We start from the raw sequence: 23,420 nt of genomic DNA, 5'->3' as shown, positions 1-23,420 counted from the left end.
GATTGCCATTGTTACTGGAGTGAGATGGAATCTTGATGCAGTTCTGATTTGCATTTCTCTTATTGCTAGGGATGTTGAACATTTTTTTTCATATATTTGTTGGTCATTTGTGTTTCTCTTTTGAGAAATGTCTGTTTAATTCTTTTGCTCATTATTTGTTTTTCTGGAGTTTAGTTTTTGAGTTCTGCATATTAATATATTCTGGATATTAATCCCCTGTTGGGAGAGCAGCTAGTAAAGATTTTCTTCCATGTTGCAGAAGCTTTTTAATTTGATACCACCTCACTTATTAATTCTTGGTTTTATTTCTTGAGGGGGTCTTGTTTTAGGGGGACTTACTGAAGAAGTTGTATCTGGGTCAATGTGTCTGAGTGCTGACCCTATGGTTTCTTCTAGCAGTTGCAAAGTTTCTGGTCTAAGTCCTAGGACTTTGATGCATGTTGAGTTGACTTGTGCAAGTGAGAGATAGCGATCTAATTTCACTTTTGTATATATGGATATCCAGTTTTCTTAGCACCATTTTTTTTAAAAGGCTGTCATTTCTCCAACATATGTTTTTGGCATCTTTATCAAGTATCAGATAACTGTATCTATGTGGGTTTGCTTCTGTGTCTTATATTCTATTCCATTGGTCTTCCTCTCCATAGTTTTTGTTACTATAGCTCTGTAGTGTAACATGAGGTCTGATATCATGATGCCTTTAGCATTACATCTTGCTCAGGATTGCTTTGGCTATTTTGGGTCTCTTATTTTCTATAAAAACTTTAGAACTGTTTTTTTTTCTAGTTCTGTGCATAATATCATTGGTATTTTTAATGGGGATTACATCAAATTTGTATGTCACTTTTGGTAATAAGGCTATTTTTTCAAATGATTTTTACAGGACCACTATAAGCTTTACTTCAAAATCTGACAAGGATTCCACAACAACAAAATTTATAGACAAGTCACTCTTAGGAACTAGTGCCAAATTTTTGAAAAAATTTTACCAAATTGAATATAATAACATCTTAAAATGGAGTTTAATCAGAAGAGAAATGTTTCCACATTTGAGAATTAATTATTATGACTCATATTAACTGAAAAGGTAAAATTATATATTCACCTTGATATCACAAAATATCATTTGGCAGAACTTACGAACTGGTCTTAATTTTTTACAAAACCTAGTAGCTAACTTGTAATAAAAAGGAACTTCCTCAATGTGAGAAAACATAGCTATCCTATTGCATACATCAGAACTGGGAATGAAATTTTAAAAAATTTCCCTTTGATATCTAGAGTACTAGAGCTGTTAAGCAATGGAAACTGGCAATAAAAGTTAATAAAAGGTGTAAGGATTGCAAAGAAGGTAAAATTGTTATTATTTATCTTGACAAGAGCAGACACTTAGAAAATAAATGTAATAAAAAATTCACATACTAATAAGCAAATTTAATAAAGTTGCTAGATGTAAGGTCAGGATAAATAAAACCAATCATGTTCTACCAGAAATAGAAAACAAAATCAAGAAAATGATAACTTCCACAATATTATCAAAATTATCAAATAAATACCTGTGAATAAAGGTAACAAAAGATTGGGAAAAAATTTTTACTGAAAACTATAAAACATCAATGGGAGAAATGAACAGATATAAGCAAATTAAGAAACTACCTTATTTGGTCATTATAACACTAAATATTTCAAAGAGGTCAGTTCTCTCCAGATTATAGTTGTATTCAGTAAAATCTCATTAAAAATCATGGCAAGTCTTTTTATTTGCTTGCTCTTTTGTTTCTTTTTCTTGTTATTTTTTCTTTTTAAGGTATGAAGGAATCATCAAGCTGAATTTAAAATTCATACATACTTACTATGGTCTTAGTCAAGGAAATTTTTGAAAACCACAGCACAACTAGAAAAACTTAACATAACAAGACCTATGATATGATTCTGTTAGTTAGCACAGTGTTTTGTCAACAGTAGACAAATAAGACAACAAAATAGAGTAGATATTTAGAAATAGATCCAACCCTCAATATGTGTCTCTGGTAGCATTGGCAGAGCAACGAAGGGAAGACAGTCTTTCAATAAACACTGCTAGGTTGTTTGAATCCCTAATAAACTTTATGATGACACCTACTCAGATCAGCAATAATAATTCCAGATGAATTGAAGCTATATTGTAGAATTTAACACTGAAGCAGAGAGGACCTTTAATTGCTTTGGAAGACGATTTGAGAAAATTATAATTTATTTACTGGATGTAGGACTCATTGCACAGATTCTCTCTTTTTTAGTGAGTTTTAAAAAATTGATTGGGGTAGGTTAAAGAAGGGTACAAACTATCTGTCACTCATCTCAAAAGTGCAGATTGTATATCTCATCCCCTTCAATCGGGGCTGGTTCTGTTGACAAATAGCATGTGGGACAAAATGATTGCCCACAACTCTGAGGCTGGGTCTAAAGAAATGTTACAGTTGTTACTTTCCTCTCTTGAGAAACATATTCTTGGGACTATGAGCCCTCAACCTAAGAGCCCTGTCTTCATTCCTAATGGGACCACAGGCCACATTAGAGGCCTGGAACCACAAGCAGAGAGTGTCCAAGTTGAGCCTCTTGAGGACCTTAACCAGCTGACCTCTGACTGTAAACACATGGGAGATCCCAGTGAGAACCACCAGCTGAGTTCAGTCACTCCCAGAATTATTTGAAATCATTATGGGACTGTAATTTTAAACCACTAAGTTTTTTTTTGAAAAATTAAAACAAGTAGATAGTATAATACTTTTTTCTGAAGAAAATATTTCAACTATAGTTTGGGATATTTGAATTGTTTCCAGTATGGGGCTATTGTGGCTAATGCTGCTCTGAACATTTGCCCACCTATCTTGGTGAGAATACATTTTGATTTGGTTTGGGTATATTTCAAGGAATAAAGTTGCTAGGTTGGATGATAAATGTGTTTTTAACGCTTTATGAAACTATTTTCCAAAGTAGTTGCAACATTAAAATTCTAGCAAAGTACAAGCTTTAGAAAGTCTTTTTGTCTTTAAATGTAATTATAATAATGGTGATGAGAGTAATAGAAATAATAACAACTGCACTAGTAATTTCATACATACTTTGTATTTTCATATTTTATTTATCATAGATCTATTTTTCTGAAACAAATGTGTTTTTAATACATTTTGTCCACAAATTAAAACTACCCGTGTATTTTTGCTTTTTGTTTTATTGTAAGTAAAGGGTAGAATTTAGTATTTAATATTATAGAAAATACTCAAAATCTTGATTGAGGATGATGATTAAGAATCTATAGGTCTTCATGAGGAAAATAAAATATTAACAGCTTGATGATATCAGGAACTACATTTTCCTACCCTAAAACCATTCCCTCCTACCCCATCCATCATTGTTTTCCTTCAATGAAGGCAGGATTTTGCTCCTTTTCTTCCCAAATGCAACAGGTCCACTCCACACAAGTTGAATCATAGTTTGTCTGAGCCAGTGACTGTATCTGTGGTTGTTCCCATGTGTGAGGAAGTGGGTCAAGTGGAAACTCTGGAAGAAGTTTACTTAGGCCTTACAAAAGCACACAAGAAGAAGTTTCCTTTTCCTGCCTTTAGAGATTGTGAGAGAACATGAAACCTAAAGGTGCAGTGGGTGTCCTACCATCTCAGGACGGCAGGTGTGCTGTGAATGAAAAGATAAGCAATAAAGGTCTAGGATTCTTGGAGAGGCCACTGGCCCACTGATTCAAGCGGCCCTGAAGATGTCCCACAGTGGATCACAGCAAGTTACAGAAAAATAGAACTAATTAGTGTGGATTTCCTGTTATTTTCACTATAAAACACCTTCATTGAAAAAAGTGTGCCATTGGTTTTAATTCTACCTTATAATCTCACACTGCATGAGACAAGTCATTTCTTCATCTGAGGGAACAACCTAGAGTAAAGTTGCAACCCTGGGATCTAAGAGAACAGGCATCAATCAATATCTGTGTATCAAATTTCTATAGGCAAATCTGCATTATACAAATAATGCATAATATGACAAAATATTTTATATAAATTTTTAATATTCATAAAATAGAATAAGAGCAGTAATTAACAGTGGAGAAATTGTGTCCAAATGATTATTGCTTTGAGATAAACTTCTGAACTGATTATTTGCTCTTTGAATTGACTTATATTGGAAAATGACTCTTCAGATGGAACACCAGAGAAGAACCCTCCACCTTCTCATCCAATTCATGTGCCTTTCCCAGAAACTGTTTCATAAAAGTATTTTAATGGAGTCTGTGAACTTTGATCATAACTTGATTTGCAAGTTGCACAATGTTTTGGGCAAGCACACACAAAAAAATTCTGATTTAGTTTTATTTTTCTAGCTTGTTTTCTATCAAAAACTTTTAAGGAATTTGCTTCAGTTGTTATAGTCAGTGCTGATTTTCTGGCATTGACTTTTAAATTTTTGAATCAATTTTTAAATTGACAAATAAAAATCATGTGTAGTCATGGTGCAGAGTATTATGTCTGATATATCTGTATGCTTGGAAAAGGATAATTCCACCTATTTAACAAATGGATTACCTCATATACTCATGCATAAATGAAAGCCATTGTTATATTGTGATGCAGTCTTCCATTTCTCTTTTCTATTTCTTTCCTTGAAACTTTGAAGTAGATGATTTTTCACTCCATGTTTATTTGAGGAAAATGTCATAAAGTAATGTGGCACAAGGTGAGTTCAGACCCACTGGATACAGTCAGAGTTGAATACTCAGGGGCCAGGAGAAAATGGAGAATAGGACCTCCTGGGGCTGTACTGGGGTTTCCAGGTCAGGAGCAGTGGCTTAGGAAGCCAGCAGGGAGGACATGTTCTGTGGGATCACTGAACCAGAGGGAACCGAGTTCTGAGAAAGCACCGTCTCTGTGGAAGAAGGAGAGCAGGCAGGAAACCCTTTCATGACATGGAGAGGCAGGACATGGGGTCCTTCCTGCAGTTGTCACCTTCTCTTCAGCTCAGGAGTCCTGCAGAAGGCAGAGGACAGTGGTGTTTCAGTTCTAACTCTGTAGATGGCTTCCTTTCCCCTCTCATGGCCTCTCATGACAGCACTGCAGTACAAAGAGAAAAAATCCTCAAGTGTCCCTGAGCCAATGCTACTTGCACAGGCCTTTTATTAAGTGGAAAGAAGACTTAGAGCACACTGCCTGGTCAGAAATTTGGATTCAAAGCCTTTCCCATTAGTTCTATCTCAGGTCTTGTCACCTCTACCTTCTCTTGTAGGGAAAGCAAATCTGTCTCTGAGAGAGGATTAAAGGACCTCACTTGTTGGCTGAAGTCTGGGGCATCCTGGGAAGATAGATACTTAAAGATGCGGAGGCACATCTGCCCTGACCTCACCGCAACCCACACCAGCCAGGGCAGAGGGCTGAGCACAAACTGAGAGTGTGTGACAAGGAAGCTTCTGTCACACAAATGCAATATTTAGCAGCTCTTCTTTCATTTGTCCCAGGTTCTTGACCCAGTATCTCTAGTTGTTAACCTTTCTTTTATCTCTATAAGCCACAACCCCTTAGGTTTTGACAGTTACTATAGACTCTCGATTTCCAGTTTTCTAGGAAATTTGAAGTCACCTGAGGGAGAAAAACTTTGTACAAGGACACTGATCTTCTGAGAACTAACCTCAGCAAAGCCCTGTTTCTTCCCCCAGAAATGTCTATAGAGAGTCTCAGATATAAACTGACTCCTTACCCTTCTGATTCCTGTAGTAGATGAACATCCCCACCACAAGGAAGAGAAGACCCATGACAAAGATCCAAACTCCACTCAGCATCTTGCTCCATGCAGACTCAGACTGTACCCCTGAGAGAAGCAGCCAGGTTTAGTGATTTTTGCCCCTAATGCATCTCTCACAGAGACCATGAGAGACAGAGCTTTGAGACTGGAGGAAGAAGGCTCAACTACATTCCTGGAAAGACAGATTTAAAAATCACGTTGAACAACTATGAGATTCATGCACTGAATTCATTAAAATGTCATCACCCAGGATCTGACTTCCTTAACAAGATTCCTAAAGCACAAGAAGTAAAATCAAGAATCAACAAATGGGATGGATTAAAACTAAAAAGTTTCTTCTCAGCAAAGGAAACAATAAATAACATGAAGATGGAGCCTACAGAATGGAAAAAATCTTTACCACAGGCAACCCAGATAGAAATTTAATCTCCAGGATATATAAAGAACTCAAAAAACTAAAACTAAACACCAAAAAAACCAATTAACCCAATCAATAAGTGGGCTAAGGAACTGAACAGACACTTCAGAGAAGAAATACAATTGATCAACAAATGTATGAAAAAATGTTCAACATCTTTAGCAATTAGAGAAATGCAAATCAAAACTATTCTGAGATTTCATCTCACCACAGTCAGAATGGCAATTATCAAGAATACAAACAACAGGGGCTGGGGTATAGCTCAGTTGTAGAGTGCTTGCCTTGCATGCACAAGGCCCTGGGTTCAATCCCCAGCACCAAAAGAAAAAAAAAATAAAAAAAGGAATACGAACAACAAAAAATGTTGGTGAGGTTGTAGAGAAAAAGGTACACTCATATGTTGCTGTGGGACTGCAAATTGGTGCAACCACTATGGAAAACTTGGAATGGAACCACCATTTGACCCAGCTATCCCACTCCTCAGTTTATACCCAAAGAACTTAAAATCAGTGTATTACAGTGATGCAGCCACATCAATGTTTATAGCAGCTCAATTCATAGTAGCTAAACTATGAAACCAACCTAGGTGCCCTTCGACAAATAAATGGATAAAAGAAATGTAATATATATATATGTGTGTGTGTGTGTGTGTGTGTGTGCGTGCATGTGTATATATCATATATATGTGTATATATATAATATATATATGATGGAATGTTACTCAGTCTTAAAGAAGAATGAAATTATGGCATTTGCCTGTAAATAGATGGAACTGGACAATATTATGCTAAGTGAATAAGCCAGTCCCAAAGAACCAAAAGCCAAATGTTTTCTCTGATATACAGATGCTAATTCACAAAGGGGGTGGGTGTCTAGGGAAGATTAGAGTTACTTCAGATTAGGTAGAGGAGAGTGAAGGGAGGGGAGGGGGTGTCAGGGTAGGAAGGACAGTAGAGTGAATCAGACATTATTACCCTGAGTACATATATAACTATATGACCAGTGGGATTCTATATCATGGATAACCAGAAGAATGAGCAATTATTCTCCATTATAGATGATGTATCAAAGTGCATTCTACTGTCATGTAAAACTAATTAAAACAAGAAGTCATCACCCTTGAAATAATACCTAGTCTGGGACCCAGGGAGGTTACACAGCTTATCCAGGATGACAGAGATAATGAAAGGAAAACCTGAGACTGGCCATCTTGGATGTCAGCAAGGTCCCTGCATTGCTTCTCTTCTAATAACACAATGAACAACCCAAAGCAACAGCACCAGAAACCCAAAGAGGCAGGGTCTGGAGTCAGGATAAGAAAGTGTCTGTTCTGGAACATTCTGGGTTCATTGTATGAAAACAAGATCCAAAGTACCATGAGATCAAAGAAAAGAGGCAGACAGATATAGGATCTCACAGAGTGCAATTAGTTGTGGGACTTATTGACAAAAATGTGGTCCTTGGCAGCATCAAGACCAAGTGGATCCCACAATTTGAGGCAGAAGGAGGGCATATATCTAAGTTAAGACAAAAGTGACTTCATCCAAGCCAGAATACCTGGTTTGTTTTAAGCTAATATAAAAAATTTACACATTTCTCAGCACCAGATACCAGTTATAAAGCTCTACATACCACTCTAACAGTTGTTACTAGTCATTGTTTGCTGGGAAATGATGCTGGAAAAGTCATGTAGTGCTACTTCAGGCAATCAGGACAGTTATTACTCAAGATGGTTGCAGTCATGCCAAGCTGAATCCACCCCAATAACTATCTCTTACAGTCTCATACACACCCTCTTCTTGAGACGTGCTCTAATCTGTGAGGGGTTTAGTGTTGTGTATTCAGCATACTTTGAAGACATTTGTCTGACTCGCAGGAAGAGTACACAGCAACAACAAAAACATATGCACAAAAAGAAAAATTTGTGCAAATGATAATAATATACAATTTCTTCCACCAGGAATCCCTGAAATCAAACTGACAATTTAGTATGTCTTCTGTAGAAGGGAAGGTTCAAACAAATCGTTGGGTATGTGTTGGGTTAAGTGCTAATCAGTACTTAGGAAAGTTTGCAGTGGGATAAGAAGGACTCTAAAAGAATGTGATAATGAGGAAACTGGAAAGGGGGAGTTTGTCACTTCCCTTATCTCCAATCTTAAGGAGAAGACCTAAATAAGTTATCCTGGTCATAAAGGAATGTACTCATAAAACTCCTGAAAAATTCATCTGTGGAGTGGCATGCAACCTATCACATATATACTCCCTGCTTGTGGGCATAGCATGGCCCTTCACTGAATCCTGGCCCCTTATCTCCAAGGAGTAAGTAATAAAATGTCCAAAACCTCTCTGTTGAGTTCTCCAAATTTCTCTCTATGGAATTGATAAACAGTATACTTGGCACCTTTGCAGCCCTGGGTTGAACACTATGTGACATGAGGTGTGTGATACCAGGGATGTACACACAGAATTTTGTCTTGATAACAGCACAGCTTCCAGGAAGTACAGAAAAAGACTGCAATTACAACTATGGATGGAAAAATAAATACTTAATAGTGGCTTATAAAGCTAAATATGCACCATCCAACAAGACAATACTGTTGACATCATCTCTGTTAGATAACATAGCAGTGGCAGCTGGTGGTTGGTGTGGTGGAGCAGAGCACACATGTTGGCTAACAGGATGGGGTCTGTGAGCGATTCCCAAGACTAACAGTGAGATGCCTATCAGACCCAGATTGTCCTGAGGTATTTCTTTTAGCCCACTGAGGGCATAAGCCATGACCACAGGTCCAGAGTCCAACAGGATCAACAGGGACCAGGTTAGCTGTGACCAAAACCTACAGATACTTTTTGTACTCGTGTTGTCCATTAGCTGCTCCAAGTTTTTCCTGTCTCAAAGAAGACAGAATCATTGACAGGTGATACCATAGCAACAGTTCAGATACGTGGGTTATCCAGCTCTATCCGTTTGTATACCAAGAATTTTCCGATATGAGGGTACTTGTACTTAGGAGATCATAGGTACTGGGCGGCCCATCTGCTTCTGCCACCATGGCATCTAACAGACAGGTGGGTGAGGAATAATTTCACAGGTAAAGGGGCCCAACATTTTCCACAATAAGTTGTTGAAAAGGATTGTTATAAATATATATGCCACTTATTTAGAGTAAGGGCCTATATTATAGTGGATTGAGGCTGGTGAAATAGGCCATCTGCCTACCTTTTTTTTAATGTGGCCCAGTTCACACTGTGACCAGTAAAGTCTTGGTCAGAGACTCCAACTGTAATAGGGCATTGTAGAAACTCCATTGTAAAGGAGTGTGTCTAGTTTCTGCTTCCTTCTAGAGCTGTGACCAAAAACCTAGAGGTACCATTCTTCCTTGTTCTTGCCAGAGGCCCCAACTCATGCCATCTTCTATATTGTGACATCTAACTGTATCAGCATGATAAATAGTGGGGTACCCAGAGCATGCATCTGGTCTACCAAAATCTTGGTTTTTTTCAAGTGCTTACTGCTGGGGAACATCTAAGTCCTGTGGCTTCCTTCTTAGTCAGTCAATGTAGTGGGTCCAAGCATTGAACTAGATAATGAATGAACAACATGGTCTAGGTATGAGGACTAGTCACAAGGTGCCAGGAGATAGAAGGAAAAGAGGGAGACAGACTAGAATTGCACAGAGCACAATCTATTAGTAGAAGCAGCTTCAAGTAGAGCTTATGATTGGGATCAGAAGGTAGGTATGCATAATACTTAGGACAAAAGTAATTTCATTGAAGCTGGAATGTATCTGGTTGGTTTATCTTCAGTTACTATAAAAGAGAAAGGGCATGTTTCTGGTTCCAGAGTCTGGTTGTAAAGTTGCACATACCATTCTAATGGTTTGTCTATTTATAATTTGCTAGAAAACTATGCAGGAAAAACCAACTCCGATTACTCTGGGGCTATCATGGTGGTACTATTCAAGATGGCTGTGGTCATGCCAAGCTGAATCCATATAGTGACATTAACCTATGATATTATGGGAAGGTTCAAAACACTCATAACATCTCTTTGGACTACTGGGAATAATTGCTTCCCTAGGGCACATATGTGTTTGTAGGTACAATCACAGGGCTACCCCCGTGACCTTTGTTACAGGAAAAGAAAACATGGAGCAAATGAAATTATGGTATAGGGAGAAGAGAAATCTTACACTCAGAAATTAACCAATTCTCATTCTTGGTGGATAGGAATTTATAAGTTCAGGAAGCTTCTCACTCACTCCATTCCACTGTGATAGGACTCATCAGGCTTGGATGCTTCACCTGGCAGATGTAAACCTCTCCACTCTGAGGAACTGTTTCCAGCATCACCAGGACCTGGAAGGTCCAGTCTCCATTCTGGATCAGGCCTGTGGACATGACCCCAGCCTCCTCCTCCTGGCCATTCCGGAACCACCTGACTTCAATGTGGCCTGGGTAGAAGCCACTCACAGAGCAGACCAGGAGGCTGTGGTGCTGTAGGGGTTGTGCCTTCTTGGGATACACAGTCACCTTCGGCTTAACTAGGGGAGAAAAGGTGGAGAGAATAAGTCAGGAAGGCAGAGTCATTCTCCTTGGTTGGCTGCCTTTCTGTTTCCTTCCAACGCCAGGCTCAAGTGTGGCAGGTCTCCTCAGAGCTGGCCATTGGCCTAACAATGTCATGTGCCTTGGATTTAATCCTTATAGCAGGAGCTCATTAATTTGAGAGAGTTGGAGAAAATATTCTTAGTTTTGTCACAGCTTGAAAAAATATTCGTTATTGAATTAAAATGTTTACCAGTTTTGTAAAACATATAGGGTGTTCATTGAAAGTATAATTTCTGAGCTGCTTGAGTTTGAATTCAGATTTTACCACTTTTTTTTTGGTACTAGGGACTGAATCCAGAGGCAGTTAACCACTGAGCCACATCCCCAGCATGCCCTCCCCTCATTTTATATTTTATTTAGAGACAGGGTCTCACTAAGTTGCTCAGGGCCTCACTAAACTGCTGAGGCTGACTTTGAGCTCATGATCCTCCTGCCTCAGCCTCTGGAGCTGCTGGGATTACAGGTGTGTGCCACCACACCTGTCTTAGATTTTGCCTCTTTCTGGTTGATCCTGGAAGAGTTGTTTTCTTTTTCTTTTCTTTCTTTCTTTTTTTTTTTTTTAACATTTCTTTGTGCTTCAGATTTCCTAATAAAAGAGTCTACTGACACTATAAGCATTAATGTACCTAAAATATGTAAAAACATCTTCAATATATGTTAGGTGTTTATTATCCTTGTTTACTTTGAGGAAAAAAATATGACTTAAAGTATTTTGGATGGAGCCTATCCATGCTACCTTGACGGATTCACATCTTGAGGGCTCCAACCTGAGAAGCAGGGACTCTCTGAGTCCCGAGGAGAGGGAAAACAGCAAGGAAAGTCATTCTTTTTAAAGTTGTTATATTGACACTCTGAGGATGAATCCCTCTCCTTTGCAAATCAAGCACACCTACTACTGGAGTTGTTATTATTTTATAATTATCTCTCTTTTTAGCTGATGCTTGAGGCCTAGACATTAACATGTGTTAAGTGCCTGTGATAACCCCTGACATAACCAATCTCAATCATGCATTTTTTATAAAAGGAGAAACCCGGGGGAAACATTTCTTAATACTACAAAATGACAGATTTAAGAATAATTGGCTAATAATAACACTGTTGCAGAACATTTCATTAAATAAAAACGTTTAAATTATTAGCATAGAAAGCAATAAAATAATCAAAATATAAAGCCATAAGGTGAAGTAAATGCTGAAGCAAATATCAACAAGGTGTTTATAATCTTACTGCAGAGAAATTTCTCCAAATATTGAGAAAAACAATAGGATCCCAGAGGTAATAAACATTAGATAATTATCAGAACAGATGACAATTAGACAATAAATGTGAAAAATGTCCAAGAACTTAGAAATAAAAAACTGGACATAAAAAATAAGAAGATATTCATTTTAAACTAAGTATTTGGCAATATGGTGAAAAAAAGATCTAATAAAGGAGAATGAGAGGTAAATTACCATACTATTCAAAGAAAAAATGTCACTACTTAAATGCTATTAGCATTATATAAATATAGTTACATCAATATGTCAAAGAACAAAATTATAACTTGAAAGCCAGTTTCATAATCGTTTCAATTATGTAAAAATACCTGTGCTAATAAGTCAGAAAAATAGGAAGTTCTCTGTCTCTCTTCCTCTCTCTCTCTCACGCACGCACACCCCTCCTCCACCCGCCCCGTAGCTCCAGCCGGTTACTCACCTCTCCGCTTTAACATTAAGCTAACAAATGCATAGTCGTTTCTGCACCTGTCCACAGCGGCGCGGTAATTGTCCAGGATGTCTTTCTGGCTGTTCAGGTCCTCAGCTATGGGCCGCCCCAGCTCGCTCACTGCCCGGAACTCCCCCACATCGCTGTCGAAGCGCAGGACTTCCTCATGGTTAAAGATGTATCTGGTCACGTGCCACACCTGCTCTGTCCCGTTGAAGAAATGACACTCAGATTTCATCTGCTGCAGGAATCGTGCTGTGGGGACAGGAAAGATGGGTCTCAAGCGGGCTTGCTGGGAGGAGACTGTCGGTGAAGGCAAAAGGAGGGTGGCTTCGTGGGGAGGGAGGTAGTGGAGGGCACTAGGACACCCCTATTTGACTTGCATCTGCCCCCAACTCCAATATTAGCACCCAGGGTTCATCTTTCATCTGACTGAGACAGAGAACCAGAAGTGGTGGGGACACACCCCTGATCCCATGCCACCTATACTGCCTGTCCTTGGTGCTGGGCATCCACCCTAAAGACACTGTTCCCACCTCTCATGTTCACAGCTCCTGACCCTCCCCTTACCTAACACCATCTCTCTGTCATTCTCTAAATTCTTATGCTGACCCTGTACTGCACCTGGGACTCCAAAGAGAGAAAAACAGACACAGCCCCTCCACATTGAGCTTAATTCAATGACAGTTATGCAGGAATGAAATATGTCAGAAGAAAAGTGTGAAGTTCTGTTAGCAGAGAATAGCAAAAAGATCTAAATGACAATATGGTTCCAGAAAAGAAATACTTTTCAACTAAAAAAGAAAGAAAGAAAGAAAGAAAGATGTGATTTGAAGGGAGAATGTGGCATATGTGTATGTTTTGGGGAAAAGGGAAGTTCATGTCAGGTAAAGGGTAATACCATGTGAGAAAGCTTGAAAGAACTAATGAACTTCAAGAAACTAGAAGACACAAGGCACCAAAGCACATAAAGGGAGATGGGAAAGGTAAAAGACAGATTGGAGAAATCATGGGAGCAGGACACTTAAGAGCCTATGGTGGATTCAGGATTTTGGATTTATACTAAGTAATGGCAAAACACTGAAGAGGTTCAAGGAGAGTAAAATCAGACCCTAATACAGGTCCACAACCTCTTTTTTGAATTTCCAAATCCAGGGAACTCAGAAAATAAGATGTTTTTAAAATATGTGATGCAAAATGCAATTGTGATATCTGACTTGAGGAGGTAAAGGTGAAGATGTGTCTCAGAGCTATTAAGTGTTAATCAGTCACATGTGCTTCTGTAATTGCGATATATAGAAATGTACATGTATTGTACAAATGTAGTATGTATGTATGTATATGCATACATACGTATATATAATTTTTTTGTTTTTTCTATTTAATTGAACTCAGGAAAAGTTTTAAAACTGTAGTTAAAAGTGAGACAAATGAATGCAATAATCTGGTATTATTCATAGTACAGAATGTGGACTAACTGGTTAATTTTGATGAATTTTACTGAAAAATATTTGTAGCATTCATCAGTATTTATACCTTACAAAGGAGAGTTAACAGAGATCAGAAGGACCAAGAACTCATGAAATACTGAGAAACATTGTATAAAGAAAGAGATGAAAAATGAAGATCTTGAACTTGTATTGATCAAATGGATTCAAGAAAATAGTGGTGAATTGATGCAACTGTCAAACTGTGGTTTGTTTGCTTTGTAATGAAACAAACTAAAACAAACCACAAAGAACTGAATTGGAAAAGTAATGTTTAAGCACCAGGTGAACAGAATTTTTAAAAATAGCACAATGCAAACTAATGTTTTCAACCTCATCACCACTGACATTTTGATGCAGATAATCTCTTAAATGTCTCCTGGTGGGGCCTGGCAGCGAGGGGTTGCATGTAAAACTGTCCCTAGGTGAGCATTAGTGGTGTAAAGCATCGGAAAAAAACCATGGTTGAAAAGTCAGTAGATATTATGAAGCAGCTGAGATCTCCATGGAAAAATTTCCCATTGGACTATTTGGCGAAAGTCTTGTCAGTGAACAAATTTATTTGGCTGGAAAAATAGCCGAATACTGGGATCATATTCCTTAAAAACATTCAAAAGGCCCAACATGAAAGTATTAAAGCTATTAGAGATTCTAACTGAACTATACTTGCATGTGATAATGCTCACCTCAAGCAAAAGGGGCAGTGACTGGAAAAAGCCAAAATCCAGTAAAAGTGTATTTTACTTCTGCATTATTAAAAAAAAAAAAAAGAAGAAGAAGAGAAAAGGAAAAAAAAAAAAAAAGAAAACACAGACAACCAGAGATAAATATTCTAACTGGTTCAACAGCCACTTTGTATCCTTGGCTTAAACTTGTTTTACAGATTGTTGTGCTGTGAGAAAACTGTAAAATTTTATTATCTGTAAAACCACAGTATAAACTATTCTCCTAAACTTCTTGCCAAAATTGAAGTTAGGGCTTTTAATCTTCCCAGTATTATACCTGTGTTGAAATCTTATGACTAAGAAATCTTAAAAAAAAACAGTGGGGGCATCCCATGTAAATAGAAGGGAGAGCGTAGAGCAGAGGACGTGGTTTGAGGGGGAGAGAGAGAAGGGCGGCAAAAGGAGGAACTGCTACAGAACAAAATTGACCAGACTGCATAATGTACATATATGACTATACCCAGTGAATCTCACCTTTATGTGTATCTATAAACCACTAATATTTTTTAAAAAAATCATAAATAAATAGAAGGAAGATCAGTAGAGGAGGGAAGAGGATCAGGGGAGGGAGGAGAGGATGTAAAGGGGAAGTAACTGGGGACTGAAATGGAGAAAGCTGTAGTCCAAGTATGTATGATTATGTCAAAATGAACCCCATTATTATACATAACTATAATGTACTAATAAAACATTAAAATGTTATATTTATGTTTTAATGATACTTATTTAAAAAAGAGGAGGTATGAATAGTTTTTAAACTCTATGTTTAATGCAGCCTAAAGAGGCTTAGAATCCACAGCTTTCTGAAAGAAGTCAGATGCTAAGAGTTTATTATGAAGTTAATAAATGATAAATTAACTTTAACAAATGTTTGGTACAGACTTGGAACTGTGCTTATGATGGCAAATGAATTAGCAGATAAAGATTTTGTCAACTATCATGCCACTTTGAGATATGAGTTTAAGAATACAGACAGAAAACTGAATCTCTAGAGGAGAAATGTCCCTGTTGGAATGTAGAGTGGGTAACTTATGAATAGTTCATGAACAGGACAAAGGGACAGAAAGGGTCAAAATGCATGAGGCATTCAACATCCCATAAATTACTTTGTAACTTTTCAGTTCCCCCAAACTTTCTGAAATACAGTGAAACAGGAACAAGGTCTCAGTAAAAAAGAGTTCATTAACCTCGTGAGATTTGGGGCTAAGGTTTGACTGGGCCATACTGATCATCTGAGTGACCAGGAGACATGGCTATAAGCTGAAACCTACATACCAGACCAGAACCCTAATGGGGAAACACGATCTTGCTCGGTATTCCCCAGTCATGAGGGAATCTGGCACCGTTGGATCATACATATTCTACCTAATGTACCCTAATAAAAACTAACCCTACGTTTTGCTCTGGCTATATGTCTTACTCCTTTTATTTTCTAATAACGCTCTTCCTCTCCTTGGTAAAACCTGTCATGTTCTTAAGTTTTTTCCTGTGATGTGGTCAAGAGCGTGAAAGGCCTGGGTAAAGGTCTCCTCTATCTCTGGAGAGACCCCTTTGTACTCCCATATGTTAACATTTAAATGGGAAGAAAATCATATGAATATCATGTATGATAAAATTTTATATGATAAAATTCCAAATAAGTCAAGGTAAGCTGACATAAAATGAAACAAAACTGAGCATTATTGGGCATAACCTGAGTGGTGGGAGCAATGGGGACAATGAGAGCCATGGGTGGAAAGTTTCCCAAAGGAGATGAGAATAGGAGACCAGTTAACTGATAGCCCTGAACAATGTACATCCACAATGAAACCAGAGTGTCTTCCTCAGAGTTTCCTTATAGACACACCTGAGTCACTGGAAAGTCTTTGGATAGTAACCTGGAGAGTGCTGCTTTCTCTCTGATGAATCTTATACACCGAAATCATGAAATGCCCAATTCAACTTGCTGGTGATGACAATAATGACCCTGATTTATCTGGGTTTCTGAGGTCCTTAAGCCATCAGATATAACAGGATGGTTATTTACTGACTTAGTATTTAGCTTAATGTGAGTCATATTAAGAAAAATGTACTAAAATACTATTTATCATCTTTATACCATAAGCATGGTTGTTTATAGGTTGGGACATAGAAATATTGGTATGTTTAATTACAGGTCATTGTTCTTTGTCCCACAGAGTGTTTTGTAATTAATTGGAAATGAATGGTTAACGTTCTAAAATCCCAAACCCTAATTTCTAAAGCACATCCAGTCTTAAGAGTTTCAGAAATGGAAATGTGACTCTGTGTATGCTTTGAGACTGTTGATCATAGTGCAGAGGATGATTTTGATACAAAAAATGGCAAAGGGGAAGTGAAGAGATGAGTTTGGAAGCTCCTACTGGAGTAATCCAAGAAGATGACAATAGCTAGGACAAGGGCAGTAACCTGGTATGTAGATGAGATTTGAGAACTGCTTTGGACACAGTGTCCATGGGACCTGTGGATGGATCGGATGATAATAGCTGGCATGGACATAAGTGTACAGTGTGGCAGGCACCATTCTTAATGCTTTGCACATATCATCTCTGTTAATCTTCAAAGCAACTCTGTGAAGTAGATATTATCTTCCTTATTTCACAATTGAAGATACTAAAGCACAGACAAGCTACATAACTTTTCCATATTCATGTATTTAATGACAAGCCAAGAGCAAGTTTTAGAAATCAGAAAATCTGACTGTGGTGTCCTGGTGTTCAACCACTATCTACACTTCATTTAAAACACCCTGGATAGATAATAGTCAAGATATCAGAATATGGTTGCCCTGTGTGTGGCTCTGTTACAGATAACCCAGTTCAATAAAGTTAAAACTGTATTTCAAGGACAGTGATTGAGGGAGAACCCTGGAAACCAGTGAGGAAGTGATGGGAAGCAGCATGGAGAGTCAGAAAGGCAATCTAGTAGAAAGAGCAAAGCAAACTGCAGTTGCAAACTCAGCTCCCTGGATTGTGGCTGGTGTGCACCTCACTAGGCAGAAGCAACATAAGCAGCATCCTGAAGCTACAGAACAAGTGCTGTTATAGCCACAAGCCCAAGTCCCACCTCTGCCTGCCCTGTGGGAAGTAGGGAAGTTCTCCTTTTCAGCCTAAGTCACAAATTATAACTAGTGGTCCAAAGTTCTGACTTCTCCATGCCTGTCCATCAAGAGCTTGGCACGGTCCCAGTCACATCCTGCAGCTCCAGGACTGTAGCTGTCAGTGGCTCCTAACTTAACACCATCTGTGCTCTCCTGGTGAGAATGATGGAAGGACTTCTTCCCTGTCATGGCCTCAGGATTTCAGATGCTGTCCAAAGCCCCATGAGAATGTCATATTCATGTCCTACAAATTCAGAATTCTGGTTATTGATGTCATAAGTCTTGTCCCCTAGAGACCTAGAGACATTTTCATCTCTGTTCTGTAACTCCAAGACCACAGATACCAAAGCCACAAGCACCACTCATACCTCACACATTGAATCTAGGGAAGATCTTTTTCATGTCCTATAACTCGAGGAGCATGGATACCAGTACCACAAGAGAAAGGTTACCGGCACATGCCCTGGGGGACCTAGGGAAAGGCTCCATAGTTCACAGACTAGTAACTACAGATTACTGGTGCTGAAAGCTTTGGTACCATTTTTATTTGACTCTTGGGATGTGGAGAAGGGACCATCTGGGTACAATAGCTCCATAAAGATGGCTAAGAGTGCTACAAGTCCTAGCAACAAGTATAAGTGCACCCACAGGATCTAAAGTAGACCTTTCGTGTTCTATGACATTAAGTACATAGTTACCAGTGCCATAGACCTCAGCATTTCCTCTACTTGTCCTCTGGGACCTACAGAAGGTTCCCCTTCCAGCCTATGGTTCCATAGCTGTGGCTGCTGCTGCACAGACCCAGTCATCCATTGTATTTATTCTGAGAGTTTTGCATAAGTTGTCCTTTATATCTGTGTCTCAGAGATCATGTATATTTGTATCACACCATTGGAGTCAACTATAATTGCCCTGAAGGACCTGGGGATACCCCCTTCCATATCATGTACCACCAAGACTCTGGTAGGTCCTGCCAAAAAGCTCCAGTGCCATCAGTGCTTAACTTTGGGAGCCTGAGGATTGATATTAATGGAAGATTATGTTTACTGCAAAGGTGTACAACATCCTTTATGAACCACTGCAATCTAGACTACTGAGGCACTCATGGACACTGCTGAATCAATCAAAAACTCAGAAATGACATGGAGATTACATTTTTTGAGCTCCCCATAACTAAACACAAGGTACCTACCCAACTGATATCCTATATCCCATCTAAATGAAAAAGATACTTTCTTATGGAAGCTACCTCATAAAATTGGAAAAGCAAAAATCATATCAAATGTGTAGAAATCAATTAGGAACCCAAGAAACATAAAGGGAATCATAACACATCCAAAGGAAAATAATAATATGTTTCTCAATAAAAAATTTTAAATAACTTCCTTGTTACAATTAAGTGCACATTTTCTGCTTTATGTTAAAGCTTCCATGCAACGTTCCATCTTATTTAAAGATTAATAGTAACCTCAAAATTCCTAAATCTAGTCTATTATTTTCAGTTAACCTTTCAATTTCATCATAGCTTGCAACAATATTAACCAGCCTTCTTGTAAACTTTGTCCTCCTTGTTGTAATGATTAAATTTGTTGTCCCTCACTGTGACACATTATCATCATATGTTCTCCTGAACCACGCTGAAGTTAGTGCACAAGTTTTATGTAGAAACTGCTAATTTACCTCTGTAAGTTTATACTTGAATTTTTAGCCCTTCCATTTTCTTTTCTTTTGAGCATAGGAGACATGTGTATATAAAAATTACACATGTATATATGTAAATTTTATATGTAAATACATATAACTGAAACCAATATGCATATGTACATATAAATTGAATTATATATTGGTTTACAAATACAAATATATTATGGTGACTCAAATATTAAATTTGCGATCATTTAACTGATTTCTTTGCCTTGTGAACCAGTCACAAGCTATATTAACTGATCCCTCACATCATCTTCTCCCCTGTTGTCTCTGCCGCTGGTCCACAACTTATCCATCGTAGCCAAGACTATTCATTCCTATGAATGGTCCCAGAGGTGTGTGTTCTAACTTTCAGTCTCCAGATGCCAATACTCCTACAATTACCAGGTCTGGTCAAATACAGAACTCTCAGGTTTGTCATCAGATCCCCAAAGAAGGAGAGAAACTGAGAAGTTGTTACACTCAGGTAAACAGTTTACAAGAAATGAGTAGGTCTCTAGACTTGGAGTAGCGACCTTCACAGAGCTTCCTTTGCTCTGGAGAAATGATGGTATACAGCAGTGATCACACATAGTCTATTGCACTACTCACAAATTCTCTTAAGTTCCTTCTTGACAGATGAGAAAGGTAAAGCAAAACAAAACAAAAAAGTATGTGAAATTCTGTTCACCCTCACACGTCCTTATCACCCCTGGGGTTAACACTGTTAGTTCATGTTCTCATTATGTCTGTGTGCTAACATAGTCATGTACCCAACTTAGGGTTGGCAGGGTTAGCAAATACAAAAGGTCAGTTTATATTTGCTCAGTTCAATTATTATTATTTATCTGAAATACAAATTTAACTGAGCATCCTGTATTTTATTTGGGAATCCTAGTCAAAGAAGAAATGGAGTTAAAACCATTCATCATGACCCTGTGTACATGTATGATTACACAAATGGTGCGAATCTACATTGTGCACAACCAAAGAAACCAAAAGTCCTACCCCACTTGTGTACAATGAATCAAAATGCAGTCTGTAAAAATAAAAACAAATAAATAAATAAATCATTTGTCTTCATCAACACAAGCTCATTAGAGCCTATACATAATATGAACCCATGTCAAATTTTTCAATTACAAATGTAAAATGAATTTAAAAAATTTGAATATATTATAGCATTCAGTTCTTGACTATTCCCCCATCCTAAGACATATTTAGGTCCATACGGACATGAGAAACTTTATCAATAGTCCAGACCCCACTTAGGCACTATTCACTAATGGCCATTAAAAACAGTCTCTAGAATCAGAAAATCTGAATCTCAGAATGCACTTTTCCACTTTTCTACTATCCTTTTTTTTTATCTCTAAAATGAATTAAATAATGACATATTCTTACAGAAATATTGTTAAGTGTGACAATAAGTAGAAATTCTCCCTAGTGCTGGTCACATGATAAATATTTATTACCATTTTATTTTTATAGCCCCCATGAAGGAAAACTCATAGACCTTTGTATTCTTATCTTCCTAGAACAACTAATACCTTCAACATGATTTGGCAATTGTTTTTCATCAATTTTATCATTAATTACCACTTTGAGCATGTAAGGGCAGAAACATTGGTGTATTTATAGTAATGCAGAATACATGAACTCAACACATAATAAGTGTGCTGAGGCAAAAGAGAGGGGTCTTCCATATATGCTGATTTTCAGTGTAATCTGGGTTCTAGCACTAACTATGTGATATGTGTTTAACTTGAATTAAACATTCAAACATTTGAGTTTTAGATCCCATAGATACACATAATTTTAACTGCTGTATATATGATGGAATAGTTACTGGAATGACATGCTAAAATGTATAGGTCTACAAAATGCTACAAGAGTCCACAATGTCAGAGACCAAATTGTGTTGTTCATCAATCCATTCTCATCATTAGTGTGATAACTGGCATTTTCTAAATCGCTAACAAAAATTGGCCATATGAATAATTTATTTTTTTCATAACCAGTCAGCACTGCACAAGAGACCTCCAGTGCTTCCTTGCTAATGACTGACCATCTCTGTCTGGTTCTCAAGTCCTCTCATTTCTGTTCAGAATCTTTACTCTGTTGCTTTAGGTCTAGCTAACTCCAAGGTGCCAGAGCACAGTCCTTCCCTGAGACCAGCACAGTCCTTCCCTGAGACCAGACATTGGGAAGAGTCATCTCTACTCCAACCTTCACATGTTCAGCTCTCTCTTCAAAAAGTCAAATCCAGTTTCCATCTTAGATATTCCACTGACTGCAAAGGTCAAGTTCAATAGATCCAGTGCTTGCTTCTCTGTCACATTGTCCCTTCACTTCCTCTGGTGTCTCACCACCACTGGTCACTCCCTCCTCTTTAGAAAAGTTTACTTTCCTTGACTTCCATATGTCACATTCCCTCCAGCATCACTGATCCTCCTTCTCGTCCCAGTTGCTCCTCGCTTCTTGTTTTCTACACACAGTCTCTCTTCCCATATAACCTCTTTCATGTTTCTGGAATTTTAACGCATTATATGTGTTGATGACACTAAAAATATCCCTATAGTCTAGGTCTCATACTGAACTGCAGTGTCTTACAGTCTGCTAACTTCTTGACAGCTCCACATAAAATTAAAAAAAAAAATTTCAGACTTAACTTGAACAAAACCTTTATTCTAACCACCCACTTGAAATTCCATCTTCCTTCAGTCTTCCCTATCTCAGTAAGTAGCATCGCCATTGAGCTAGCTATTAAGACAGAATCCTCAGGGACAAGCTTGATTTCCTACCCTGTGGTCTTTGTTTAAACCATTAACAACTTAAGCTTCAATTTACCCCAAACTGTCCACTTAATATTCATCACTGTCTTCAACACAACTGCACTACCTGAAGCTTGCTTTCCCCGGAGAATTCCAATGTGCTCCTAAGAGGTTTTCCTGCCTGCATGTGTGAGCCCCAACAATACCATCTCTTCATAGCAGCTGCAATTTTTTTAAAAAAGAAATTTAAATTAAATCTGCTCATAAACTTCCTGTGACTTTATGTATCTGTTTAAATAAAATTGGAGTTTCCTGCTGGCCATCAGGACCTAATATGAAAGGGCTGCTCACTTCCTGTCCAATCCTCCCCAGCCTGTGCCACCCACTTACCCCAACACACACCTTGCTTACCATACTTCAGCCACTCTAGCCTTGTGTGTGTCCCTCAAACACAGCACACACCTTCCCACACTTCAGTCATTCCCTGGTTCCCTCTCCCTGGAACATTGGTCCTTTAGATAATCACTTGACTGGTTTCTTCTCATTATTCTTTTCTCAGCTAAATGTCCCTTTCTCTGGGAGGGTCCCCTATATACTTGAACTGAAGTGGATGAATTGTGACCCATCACCCTGATGTCTTTTTATTTTCCAGAGTACTTATTATTCTCTGAAATTTTCTTCTTCTTTAAATGTTTATTGTGGTGTTGTCTTTCACCCGCATCATTGGATGAGATCGAGAGAGTCAAGGCCTTTCCATGTTATTCAAATAAAATTCTCTGAGCCCCCAAGAGAGCCCAGTACATAATATTTGCTCAGAAAAGAAATTTTGGTCTAAAAAAATAAACTCAAGGTTTCAGGAATTGATCAATGTGGAGATTCTGGAAGGTAAGAAGGGGTTCAAGTGCCAATACTCTTTTATTCTGAAGACACACTATATCCCTTCCACACCTAATTGGATCTTAAGATGCATTTATTATTTTTCCTGTTTCTAGTTGAAAGAACTAGATAGTGAAAAGAGAATTTAAAGTAAAAGGAATAATTTCATTAAGTTTAATCTCATCCGATAGATCTCATTAGGTAAATACAAAACAGGAGGCCCATGTTCTTATCTTT

General features: G+C 38.0%; 1 protein-coding gene across 1 annotated transcript; it reads right to left on the bottom strand.

Moving 5' to 3' along the window:
• Positions 1–1,583: 1,583 nt before the first annotated feature.
• Positions 1,584–13,097, bottom strand: LOC124989319 (HLA class II histocompatibility antigen, DRB1 beta chain-like). The gene is made up of 5 exons (XM_047559220.1): positions 13,088–13,097; positions 12,509–12,772; positions 10,465–10,746; positions 5,740–5,850; positions 1,584–5,015 (listed from the first exon to the last, which is right to left on the bottom strand). The coding sequence occupies exons 1-5, from the start codon at positions 13,095–13,097 to the stop codon at positions 5,002–5,004; spliced, it is 681 nt and encodes a 226-aa protein (XP_047415176.1). The 3' UTR covers positions 1,584–5,001.
• Between the last annotated feature and the right edge of the window lie 10,323 nt (positions 13,098–23,420).

The sequence above is a fragment of the Sciurus carolinensis genome, chromosome 7, assembly GCF_902686445.1.
Source record: "Sciurus carolinensis chromosome 7, mSciCar1.2, whole genome shotgun sequence".
Classification (NCBI taxonomy): Eukaryota; Metazoa; Chordata; class Mammalia; order Rodentia; family Sciuridae; genus Sciurus; species Sciurus carolinensis.
Note: the sequence above shows the minus strand (reverse complement) of the source record. Positions and strands in the feature narration are given on the sequence as shown.